Below are 13,207 nucleotides of genomic sequence, written 5' to 3'. Positions count from 1 at the left end.
AAATGCATTTGAAAAGAATTTGAAAGATATTTCTTCGATACATATATCTAACATCTAAAAGAGGGTTCCTTAGTACAATGAAAATATAAAGGCCAGTTACTGTCTTAATAAAATGATGCTTAATATTTTTCTCAGCGCAAATAGGTCTGTATACAGTACATGAAAATATTTAGCTGCATTTATAATTTACAAAAGAAGTCCCTCATATTTGTACCCCTGGTTTTCAAGACTCAATTTCGATGCCTTAATGCATCATTACTACCTCCTATTTGTTTGGAAGAGCCGATGCAGCGTGAGGCAGGAGCGATCATTACCTGTGTGATGTCAGGATCACAGCACATTTGCCCATCACTTGCTCAGAGATGATCTTCCAAAGGTGACGTTTGGAACGTGGGTCCATTCCAGAGCTGGGTTCATCCTTAGAGGTTAGAGGAGACATGTACAGTAAGAAACATGTGGGATGTTTCTCTGCGCTTACAGAACAAAAGAAAAACCTAATGCAAAACCCACACACTCTCCAGGTAAATGCAATCGTGCAATGCACCGAGCCAAAATTTGAAGTCAGAATAGCTCATATACTATGAGACTTTGGCCAAACAGCACACCAACGCATTTCAGAGGTGTTTGTAACAAGTGTGCAACATTTTACCCATCAAACCCCTCTGAGCAAAAACTCAGAACAACATGCAATACAGTGATTTATAGTGTAGCTGTATAATTAACTGAACAGTAACTAGTCTCAGCTTGGCAGGATAATGTGCATTTTTTTGCTCACCAGGAGAAGGATCTGAGGGTTTCCGATCAGGGCCAAGGCTGTCGACAGCTTCCGGCGTGTTCCGCAACTGTAGCTCTCACTTGTGTTGTGTCTATGGTAATTGAGCTCCAACTTTTTCAACAGATAGTTCACAACCTGGAGAGAAAAGAGAAAGCAATAAGAAAGCAGATCATTTGATCTTTACATTTTCAAATGTGAAATATTACAGTAGTAATATCTTCTTTTGCTAATAATAATTATTATTATTATAAACAAGCACAGCAAACCAAGCCATTGTAAATTGCAATTTTTTATTTGAAAAAAATCGCAATTATGTTCACCCCCCAAATCAAGCAGCCTTACTTTAAAGCACGTTCCACACTTATAGTTTAGTCATAATTTCCCTGCAATTTATTTTTGATTAACAAAGCAATAATTGTCCCCAAAAAGGCTTAACAAGTTGTTCTAACACATTAACTGTGTGGTCTTGACATCATAATGAGTCACTTTGAATAATGTTTTGATTAAATGCCTGTTGACATTTGACCCCACACAGAGCATGTCATGGTTTGTGCATTCATTTAACTAATTGGATTCATACATCAAAGGATCCAAGTAGACATTCTATGAATTTAAATAGCTTCTCATAAACCTGCAAGAAACCATAAAGAACTCTCCGTGTAACAGGGGTTATATGCACCTACAGATCATCCTTTTGGGTTGGTATTGTACTGCACGCTTCCCTCAGGACATCAAAATTTACCAGCCGTTTCCTCTAAATCCTCTAATCCAAGTTAATGGGCCAAACCACAAAAGCCATTTCAAAGTTTCAGCAGCTTTTACACAAAGCCTTGGTAGCCAAAAGATGACTGATGGCATTCATAGATTGTTAAATCAATTCCTTCCCTGCCTTTTTATACAAGGGTAACATCATCATTACAGGGTGCTGGTTTTACTTCATTTATGACAAAGTTGCACTTTATATTAACTTTCTTAAAGATTTAACGGGTTAGTTCAGCCAAACATGGATATTCTGCTATAGTTTACTCATCTTTATGTCATTTCAAACCTGTATGACTTTCTTTATATGAAGATAATGCAAAAGGACAAATGTTGTAGTATGTTCAAGCAGCTCTTTCTTACAATGAAAGTGGATAGTGACCAGAGACTGTCAAGCTCCAGAAGGGAAAAAGGCACAAAAGTAGTCAAATATGACTTCTATATTACTATTAATGTTCCTAAAGTCTTCTGAAGTCAATAGATAGCTTTATGTAAGAAACAGAACAAATTATTCCCTGAAAGTCTTGCCCTTGGTCACAATCCACTTTCACTGTATAAACAAAAGCAGCATGAACATTCTTCAAAGCATTTCCTTGGCAGAATGAAAGTCATATGCTGTAGGTTTAAAACAACATGAGGTTGAGTAAACAGTGAATTAATAAAAATGTAACTACTGTAATCAAATACTGTTTCATAAAGCATCTTAATTTTGACTTTTATCTACAAAGGGACTCCATTTTCACAATTTCTGTGGATGACTCACCTTTGAGAAGGTTGTAAGACTGTAAAAGATTATATGCAATATTTGAGATTCTTTTTCTGCAGGCTAACCAAGTATCAGCAGAGAGACAAACCTGAATTAAGTTAGAGCTTGACAGAGAGGTATGTGCGTGTTTGATCCATGTGCTCATAACGTCATAAATGTGTCTCAGTCTGTGATCATAATGGGGTGGTTATATTCAGTTCAAACATAAGGCTTCTTGATCAAACTATTGTGTGGATGCAATACAGAGAAAATAGACATAAACCAATGTGATTTGTCTTCTAAACAGTTCCCCTATGTATCTAGAGAACAGCACAGCCAGTTCTGCATTACAAAAATGGATGTCTTTGACTCTAAAATTTGATTTAGAAGCTCATTTATTCCACACATTTACCTATTTATTGAACCTTGGTGACTTTTCTCATATTGACATTGCTGCTGCTTTATAAAAGCAATCAAAGTATGATTCACTGTTACACACGCCAACATTTAACACATTCAAAAAATGTTTTGTTTAATAAAAACACTATTCCAACTTCATTGTTATTCATTATTCCAATCAATATTCATAATAAGATGCTAATATGACATTGCAACTCTTTACGCAAGCTATATTCCCACAGACCAGTGTTTTAATCTTTAGGAAAACTGATAAAGAGTTCACATCTGCAGCCAAAGGCAAGTTTTACAGAAGTGCTTTTTACCAATAATCCTGAGAGAATGCAAGATTAATTAGCTTCCTCATTAATCAATGCGGAGGAGAGCCAACCATTTTCTGTCAAATGCAATATTCGGACTATAGTAAACTAAGATCTATTCGTATCTTACTGAGAAGTCCGGCAGGGATTTCCAGGTGGGTCGATGAAAAACCGGTGAAGTTAGTTAAGAGTTAAAAAGCCTGATGGCAACAGCAGGATCTCAATCAAAATATATGCTGGTCCTTTCAAAATGACTGTTAAACCTCCATTTCCTGACATTTTTACGTGTGTGGAAAGACGTTATCAGGCTAGAGTACCACTTGACGAAAAACAGATGCAAAATCTCTCTTAGAGTGTAAAAGGATGTCAGTGGGTTGTGACATGATTTAACAGATAGCTGTCTGTTTCACCTCATCTCTTGCCTCTCATTTCAAATCATCAAATTCTACTAGCAGCATACATTTAATGTAGTTGCACATAATAAGGTGTCAAAAGTACTGACAGCTGACTACCTTTAAACTTGTGCATGTATGACTTTTACTTTAAATTGAATTTGCTTATGTATTCACATCATACTACTGTTCAAGTTTGGAGTTGGTAAGACATTTTTGAACAAAGTGTCTTATGCTCACCATGGCTGCATTTATTTGATCAAAAATATTGTAAATACAGTGAGACTTTTAAATATTATTGCAATTTGAAATGTCTGTTTTCTATTTTAATATATAATTTATTGATCGCAAAAGTGAATTTTTAGCAGCCAATTAGTTCAGTTCTTTAGCGTCACATGATCCTTCAGGAGTCATTCTAACATGCTGATTTAGTGCTCCAGAAACATTTATCGTTATTAGTATCAATGTTGAAAACAGATGTGCGGATTAATATTTTTGTGGAAATCATGCTAAATATTTCAGGATTTGTTGATAAATAGAAAGTTCAAAAGAAAAGCATTTATTTACAATAGAAATCTCTTGTAACATCATAAATGCACGGATCAATTTAATTGTATCCTTGCTGAACAAAAGTATTAATTTCTTTCAAAAAAAGACCCAAACTTCTGAGCTCTTGAAACTGGCGCTTTGACTAGTATCAAATACTTAAACTTAAGTACATTTTTTGACAACCATACAACAGAAAACATGCACTTTTGTAGGTCACTTTAATATGAAACTGGCCTTGGCCAGAACGAAACAGACATTGATATAGCTGTAACCTTACCTGGTCAGTCTCCCTCTTGGAGATGCCCCTGATACGGGCGTAAAAATAGAGATGTTCTTCTCCAGTCAGGAGGTCATCCAGTGCGTCCACCTGGGGGCAGTAACCAATGTTTATGCCCTCTCTCCTGCAGTCTATGATGTCAACCATTCTCCTGAGGACACAGGCCAGGGAGATTTATGAACATGCAATGAAACCAAACACAAATGTCTAGTAAAAGAGTCTGAGTGCATTAGAAAAAGATGGTGAGCAACAGTAAAAGTAACCGATCAAAAAAAAGGTACCCGTCAATGTCACGGATCTTGGCCGAGCCATCAGTAGGGCTAATGTCTCCTGTCAGCATCTTGAAGGTAGTGGTCTTTCCTGCACCATTGACTCCCAGCAATCCAAAGCACTAAGAAAGATATTGACCTTCCATTCATTTACATTGAATGTTTTGCTGTCATCGATTATTCTTAAGAGCTCAATAAATCTTCTATGAAAAACCATTCAGAACTGAATAATATAATGAAGCACAGCATACACCAAGTGCCTTGAACAAGACTTTCTGGGAATATAGCTGCATTTTCAGATAAATAACACATTGTGGTTAAATTATTATTGATTTGGTCATTTCATATCATGTTTGAATTTACCGAAAGTGCTTTCTTGGTACACATTTTTTGAGTATTATAAATCCTAATATTAATATGGAACACCAACTTTTCACAATCCAGTCAATTCTCAATGCACAAAATTATCAGTTTATGTTGATAATTGGAAACACACTACTGTGAAAAAGTTTGGACTAATTAAGAATTAAGAAATGTTTTTTTTTTTTTTTTTTAAAGAAGTCTCTTATACTCACCAAGGTTGCATTTATTTGGTTAAAAATACAGTAAAAATACTATTACAAAGTTAAAGTCTAAATGTTTCATATTTTGATATATTTTAAAATGTAATTTATTCCTGTGATGGCAATGCAGTTTTCAACAGCCATAACTCCAGTCTTCAGTGTCACATGATCAATTTGTGCCCAGTTATTATCCATTATACTTGGTGCTCAACTATTAATAATGGTACTTATAAAAAAGTTTTTGCTGCTTATTATTTTTGTGGAAACCATGATACATGTTTTTCAGGATTTGTTGATGAATAAAAAGCATTTATTTTAAATAGAAATCTTTTATAACATTATAAATGTCCTTTCTGTCATGTTTAAACAATTTAATGCATCCCTGCTAAATAAAAGTATTCATTTATTTTCTTGCTTATCCCAAACTTTTGAAAGGTAGTATATAACGGTTTCCTCCAAAATATTAAGCAGACTTATGAGACTTATGGTCACCAAGCATTAAAAAATGTAACTACTCCAAACTTTTGACTGGTAGTGTGTACTTCATATTAAGGAAGTAAAATGGGTTGCAAATGCCAATTTGTTTATTTTAATTCAATAATTTTCTTGTGCATGTAAATGCTCTCATAATAAATATTACTATGAAAATAGCACAGACCTCGCCAGCTGGGATGCCCACAGACAGCCTCTTCACCGCCTGTACCCTCTTTTTCAGGTTTTGGTACACCTTAGTCAGATGGTTAACCTGCAGAATATCAGCATTCGCATTTCCACGGTCCACACGCAGACGTTCAGCCACCACATCTTCATCTTCATTGGGGCTATAGCTCTGAACAACATTCTTCTTCCAGCAGACTAACCATCTACGAAGAAATACACATATGCATAACAAATGTAAAAATTGTACACTGCACTACAAAGTAAAATTTAAAAAACTTAGCTCTGTTTCAGTTTGAATCCATGGTGCCAGAGCCTCAGGTATACCTGATTTTGCGAAGGAGCGTCTTGTTAAGTAGCAGGCGAAGCATGAAGCAGATGAAACCCTGCAGGAACATGGAGATGAACATCCAGCCCAGAACATCCATGCTGAAGGGGTTCTTGTAGGCGTCCACTCCAAAAGCGCTCAAGATCTGCACCTGCATGTCAACCCGTGCCAACTCCATCAACCCATTGCCAAAGCTGAACTGAGGGAAGACTAGGAATATGTTGCTCATGGTACGGTACACATCCTGGATGCTCTGAAACGGACAGTGAAAGCAAGTTAGAGAAGGAAGAATGATGTGCAAAGCTACTCAGGTCTATTTAATCATCATTTGCCTAGTGAAAATATATATTAATTATATTATATTATATTATATTATATTATATTATATTATATTATATTATATTATATTATATTATATTATATTATATTATATTATATTATATTATATTATATTATATTATACAAAAGTTTGGGGTTAGAAAGTTTTTTTAATTCATTTTTTACTCTTACTCAACAAGGATACAATAAATTGATCATTAAATTTTACATTAAATTTTTTTATTGCAAAATTGCAATGAAATTGCAAAAGAAACTGAAACCAGTTTCTAAGATTTTATTTATTTATTTATTATTTTATTTTATTTTATTTGGGGCAAAATGTGTCATGGTTATGTTAAAGTCCCTCTGACGCTTCTCTCACCTGGTCATTCTGGTTGAGCTGACCAAGGAAGTAAATAATGGATGTGGAGATGATGGTGTTGACACTGATGAAGAGATTGATGCAAACATAACCGATAAAGGCCATCTCTGTATCCTTGAATACCGCAGACAGAAGATACATCCAAGGGAAGGTAGAGAATCTGAAAAGAAACCATGAAATCAATGTGGTAAGTGGCAAGCTTCAAAGACGCATCTAAAGAGTAGAATTACAACATAGAGGAAGACAAAAAAGCCATAGTAAGACTTCTGCTTTGAGTTTAGCAAAGAGAGAATATATTCCACAGTTGAGCTAAGAGGCCAGAAGATAAATGAGTTCATCTATTTCCTCTTCGTGAAGCGTTCTCTCTCCTCTTCAGCTGCACAGAATGATCTGCTTTTTTATTCATTACTCTTGGTGATTGGGGTGGCAGGGTCAAAGAAGAGGATGTGTTTAAACCGAGGGGGTACTGCATGTGTGTATATGTGCACGTTCCCTGGCCTGTACATGTATTGTTAGTGCTGGAAAGTCCACACCGCTCAGCTAAACAAAAGCAATTAAGCAGGTTGAAGGGAGAGTGGTCGGATTGCTGTGATGTGTGGTTATTTATGGGCCGAGAGCCGGTGAGCTCACAGGCAGATGAATGCGGGCCAGACTGCTGACTTCACACAATGAAGGGCCTCCCAAGCAGCCTGGAGCTCTGAAGCCTAAAGACTGACTGTGAGTGGCCTCACTGCTCTCCACAATGCAATTAACTGGGTGACGGAGTGTGTGAAATCGCTTCTTCAGAGCCCAGGCCTTTCAGGAAAGCTTCGAGCAGCTCTCCTCTTTCTAGCAGTGTTTACCTGAAAGACGACGCATTATCTAAATCTTCCCCTTTTGCCAATGCTGCGACGTGTAGCATTTGCTGAATAATACATTCATGAAGCTCTAGTGCCTTGAGGACCTGTCAGCTCTGAGACGTTCTAATGAGACGTCTGTCTTGTGACAGGAAAATCTCTGGTGGTAAAGGGACTCTAATGTATGCTGACCCAAATAGCACCAGCAGAAGTGTGACCGCGCCGAGGTTTTGCCTATCTGTGAACGCTGGGAGCTGGAACGCTGCTATCATCGCCACCGAGAGGACCACAGGAACCATGTAAAGAGCCTGGAATGACATAGAAAAGACCTCATAAATACAAACAGTCTTATGTATTATGCATAGTAAACACTTGCATTAATTTACATTTATGCACTTGGCAAATGCTTTTATCCAAAGCAACTTACATTGCATTCAAGGTATTAGTTCTTGCCTTCCCTGGTAATCAAAACCTTGGCATTGATAGCGCCATGCAATACTCTTTTGGATATTATTAATATTAAATAAATTATATAATTAAATTTGCATTCATCTTAGAACTCACAAAAGGGTATTTCATGTTCTGGGTTGTAATTTATTGTTCATGGTTTTTGGATTTTTTTCAGATCAGTGCAACAGATCTGAAAGGCTGAAATATATCAACTAATACTTAAGTACCATATCAAAGAAAAAGTTGATGATCCAGTAGAAAGGTTCGCTGATGCCAGAGATCTGCTGGAGTCTCTTGGAGCCAGTGTGATGTTCCTGAACCTCATAGATGACAAAGCTTGCAGTCATGATGGAGTAACCAGTGAGGACACAGAGAGCAACCAGGATGCTGACCAAACCGCCCACCCTTGTGGAGATGAAAAGAAAGTAAATGGTCAGTAATATTATTTTTTACTTTTGTTGAATGAAATATTTTTGCTCACCAAGGTTGCATTTATTTGATCAAAAATACAATGAAAATGTAATTTAATATTGTAATGGCAAAGGTGAATTTTTAGCAGCCATTACTCCAGTCTTCAGAAAACATTTCAATATGCTGATTTGGTGCTCAAGAATAATTTATCTTCAATACCTGAAAAATATTGTGTGTGTGTGTGTGTGTATGTGTTTTGTGGAAACCATTATACATTTTAATAATAAAGGATTCATTGATGAATACAAAGTTCAAAAGAACATAATTTATTTTAAAATATTTTCTGTCACTTTTTATGAATTTGAACGGTTGAATGGTTTAAACTTTTGAACGCATGTGTATATTTATTACATGCACTAATACATTGTTCACATTAAAACCTGAAATGTGTAATAATAAAGTAAATTGGTACATATCTGTGCACTTTAAACATGCACTAGCAGAGCAGAAGATGTTCTGCGGCAGTGGTCAAATGCAGTGAGAGACACTTTATGCATGTCATGCTGTCTTACCCTTACAATACAAACTGAACTTCAAATTTCCCACAGTCTCTCACATGAGCTTAACACTGTTCTTCAGTCAAGCTCAATGCACTTACAGCGGCACCAGACACAGTGAGGAGAAAAGATGAAAGTCATAAGAATTAAGATCTCTCTATCTGCGAGAATTGTGTAAGACAGAGTCAGAGACGATCAAGAGTTCAGTCTCAGCAGGACACTTCTTCTTCTACCAGACACCAGCTGAGCTTTTGCCTTTAATGCTGCCCCTCTGCTTCCCATCTCTGCTCTCAACAACTGCGCCTCCAAAAAAACTGAGAATGGAGGACAAATAAGAACGAACTGATCTCAGGGAAAGACAGAAGACCCATTCCACAGAGAGTTGAGCCTGAACGAAAAAGCGAAGATCACTTTTATATTCAGATAAGTAGGTCTCAGTTTTTTTTTTTTTTAGCAGACCCTTTTATCCAAAGCGACTTACAGTGCATTCAGGCTATACATTTGTTTTTTATCAGTATGTGCATTCCCTGTGAATTGAACCCACGACCTTTTGCGCTGCTGATGCAATGCTCTACCACTGAGCCACATGAACACCAGTCAGTTGATCAATGACGTCAAGGGATAAGAAGCTAATTGTTAGCCTTGTTAGATTGACTTGCTCATATTGTAGCACTCATCATTACTTTGAATCCAACGCGACCATCTGATGCCAATGAAGACTGTTGGACATGACCTATTTTAGCTATAATTTCTGAAAACAATAGGTTATTTTATTAAATTCAGTCTCACTTAGATAAAACTATTCCAGGCAGTTGGTGGTGCAATACATTTACATTTACATTTATGCATTTAGCAGACGCTTTTATCCAAAGCGACTTACATTGCATTCAAGTTACAGTTTTTACATTTTATCAGCTCTTGCTTTCCCTGGGAATCGAACCCATGATCTTGGCGTTGCTAGCGCCATGCTCTACTATTTGAGCTACAGAAAAGCTGTAAAATAAAAAATGGCGATAAAATGGGGGTAGTCGTGGCCTACTGGTTAGGGAGTCGGGCTTGTAACCTGAAGGTTGCTGGTTCAATTCTCACACCGGCAGGAATTGAAGGTGGGGATTGTGAATGAACAGCACTCTCTCCACCTTTGATACCATGACTTAGGTGCCCTTGAGCAAAGCACCACTGCGCTCTCTGTGTGTGCGTGTGTGCGTGTGCGCGTGTGCGCGTGCACACTTGTGCACTACTCACTGCTGTGTGTGTGCACTTGGATGGGTTAAATGCAGAGCACCATTTCGAGTATGGAATGACAATACGTCACGACTTGACTTAACTTAACTTAAACTACAGTTAAATCACTTGAGATCGTTTAGGCCCTAACTAAGATAACAACAAACATATAATTCAAAAATATGGCTACCGTCAAACAATCACATTTCATCAGCTATGAGCTATTCATCATCAACTCTCTGTTAGCAATCACAGATTAAAATATGTTACTGAAACATAATCTTTTAAGATTTTGAAGTAGATTCAATAGAGTGCTGCAGGGATGACGTAATTTTGTAGAAAGGTTCCCTTGAAAAAAAAAAGCCAATTGGCTTCCAAAGGTGCAGAAAATAAGCTCTGTAACCAACATGATTCTTACATGTTTGGTTCATTAGTATCATCTTCACAAATAAACACAACTTCTATAAATTTTGAAGCCTAAAAACAGTTGGTAAAAGTAAACGGTTACATGTCTTCAATGTCACCAGCACTAATTTTCCAACAAATTTTTATTCAAAATCTACAAGCTGGGAGAATGTTTGAGAGTTTGCAGTAAAAATACAACCCCCTCGGTTTAAAGTGGACTATAGATGAGTTTTTCTGTTCTGCATAAGGACGATTAATGTCCCCAACAATCTCTGTAGTCTCATTTAGCCACTTGTTAAAAAATCATAAGTGGGGTTTTACTGATGTATACATGTTGTAGAATAAAACGTAAAAATAATTTGAGCTTGGGTTAACACCAGCCATTTAACCCTGGAAGTTTTAAAATTCCAACTCAATTCTGGGTTTCAGGACTCTATTTGTATTTGAAACAGCTGCCTGAGGCTGTTACCAATATGGCCACCAAGTGCTGGACTTGCCTTAAAGGGACTTTGCTTTTGATATAATTGTCTGGTATATGAATGCATTACTTTCTGCTCTTTTCGGCTACTCTCAGGGGCTTTCTTGAGTAGCCAACCAATTCTTCTTCCTTTTCCTGCCTTCTCTACATGTTGCTTCCCTTCTTAAGAAATCCCTTTCTCAGGCCAAAGTAGCAGGCGTCAAGCCAGGCTCATCCAAGCTGCGAGAATGAAACAATTGCGCTCATTTTAAAGAGCGTGTCTTTCAAATTTAGGCACGGTTGAAATTGCCCAAAGTGTTCAAAATACAAGCATGTTTGGGTGGCGACACTGAATCAATTAACCTCCGAACCACCTTCAGAGTAAACACACATTATATTGGGTTAGTAATCAATAAGCCAAGCTCAGGAAAAAAAAATCAAAGAGGAGTAAATACAGGAGTCAAATTACATTAGTTCAAGTGCTCCACTAGAATGAAAATGTCAGAGCAATGTTTGCATATCTTATCTAAAGCCCATCATTTGGCTGATTGCTTTCTTTTCCCCACCACTGGGTCTGTGATTTTGTACCGGCCGTACTAATACGCTCAGTCTGCATTTGGTCCCACAGAGTACTTTATCTACTTTAGCTGCCAGACAGAAGGACGTGCAAGCATGCATGGATATGTGTGTGTGTGCTCTTACATGACATCCTCGTCTTGCACTTGTCCAGGGTAAGGGTGGCTGGATATGGAGATGGCTGTAAAGAGAGATTTTAGCACATGAGAAAATATACACTTGCCCGGCAAACACGTGACTGGCAATCTGCTCCTCCCATGAACCTTTTCTGAATTTATGCTCTGTTTTGCCCTGAATGACTTCACCTGCTACATTTGAATGAATGCATCCCCCCTTTCCATTATTGACTGGTGGGATTGCATTAATCTTGCCTGGAGGCGGACAGTGAATCTCAGCCACTGGGCCAGTCTGGCAGTGTTGAAATAAGACCAGCTCTATTCCTTCATTTCAGTTCTCAGCACCTCTAATTAGCATTCAGACCGCTCTGCCTCATGGTGGGAGACAGAAAAGACACACTGCCCTCTGTCTAAGGGTAGTGGTATTACATTATTTTCAGCCTCAGAGGGCAAGGATTATATTTCAGACTATAGCAAAAAACATATTTTAGATAAACACAGTATTTATTGATTCATGAAGACAAGAAGAACCTAGCTGTGTTCTTTGCAGTCAGTTAGACGGTCTTCTCCTGTCTAAGTGGGCGGCTCTTGCTCAGAATAAGCTGCTAAGTGGATTAGACCTTACACAGCAAGTCAAAACTTTAGAAATGCAAGTCTAAGTGCACATTAACTCAAGCTAACCTAACACATTTCATCTGTTATACAACGTGAAAAATATTAGATATACCCTACCGTTTAAAAGTTTGGGGTAGGTAAGATTTTTTTAAATGCTTTTAAAAGAAGTCCTTTATGTTCACCTAGGCTGCATTTATTTGATTAACAATAAAGTAACAACAGTAATATTGCGAAATATTATTACAAATTAAACTATTTTATTTAATATATTTTAAAATGTAATTTATTCTTGTCATGAGAAAACTGAATTTTTTTTAATCTTCAGTCCTACTAAGATGCTGATTTGGTGCTCAAAAACTTAAAAAAAAAAATTACATTACTGACTCCAAACTTTTGAATAGCAGTGTATATGAAATTTTATAGATTCTAGAGTCTACAAAATCTAGATATATAGAATCTACAAAACTATACAGTATTAGAGAGAGAGATTTAACTAACCATATTGTTGTCGTTTCTCTGGTGGCAGATTGGATCTCAGGATAAAGTTGTTAAGGCTGTTGAGGTAGGCAGGCATGGTGTGGTGACCTTCTGGATTATACCAAACCTATTTCAACAGGCATAAAAATACACAGCTGGGTAATAATATAGGGTAAAATAATGCATTTGTACTGTACTTAGACTCATCATTTTTTTTTGGTACTGAATCAACTCTTTCCCCTGCTTTATTTGCCATCTTTAAAAGTTTTTTTTTTTCTTTTTTCACATTGCATTCTTCACAAAGAATGCATGCAATATTGCCTTAAAAGTTTGCCAAAAAAAGTATCTTAGAG

General features: G+C 37.0%; 1 protein-coding gene across 1 annotated transcript in view; it reads right to left on the bottom strand.

Annotated features, from left to right (window-relative positions):
* abca12 (ATP-binding cassette, sub-family A (ABC1), member 12) overlaps window positions 1–13,207 on the bottom strand; it is an 80,060-nt gene that overhangs the window by 2,513 nt on the left and 64,340 nt on the right. Inside the window, 11 exon segments of the mRNA XM_058787691.1 lie at window positions 315–418; window positions 776–910; window positions 4,214–4,364; window positions 4,495–4,604; window positions 5,704–5,908; window positions 6,030–6,283; window positions 6,731–6,890; window positions 7,759–7,874; window positions 8,244–8,421; window positions 11,773–11,827; window positions 12,876–12,981. Of these exon segments, the coding sequence (XP_058643674.1) occupies window positions 315–418; window positions 776–910; window positions 4,214–4,364; window positions 4,495–4,604; window positions 5,704–5,908; window positions 6,030–6,283; window positions 6,731–6,890; window positions 7,759–7,874; window positions 8,244–8,421; window positions 11,773–11,827; window positions 12,876–12,981 (1,574 nt within the window).

This window comes from Onychostoma macrolepis, chromosome 09, assembly GCF_012432095.1.
Source record: "Onychostoma macrolepis isolate SWU-2019 chromosome 09, ASM1243209v1, whole genome shotgun sequence".
NCBI classification, from domain to species: Eukaryota; Metazoa; Chordata; class Actinopteri; order Cypriniformes; family Cyprinidae; genus Onychostoma; species Onychostoma macrolepis.
This window is presented reverse-complemented; position numbering and strand designations above follow the sequence as displayed.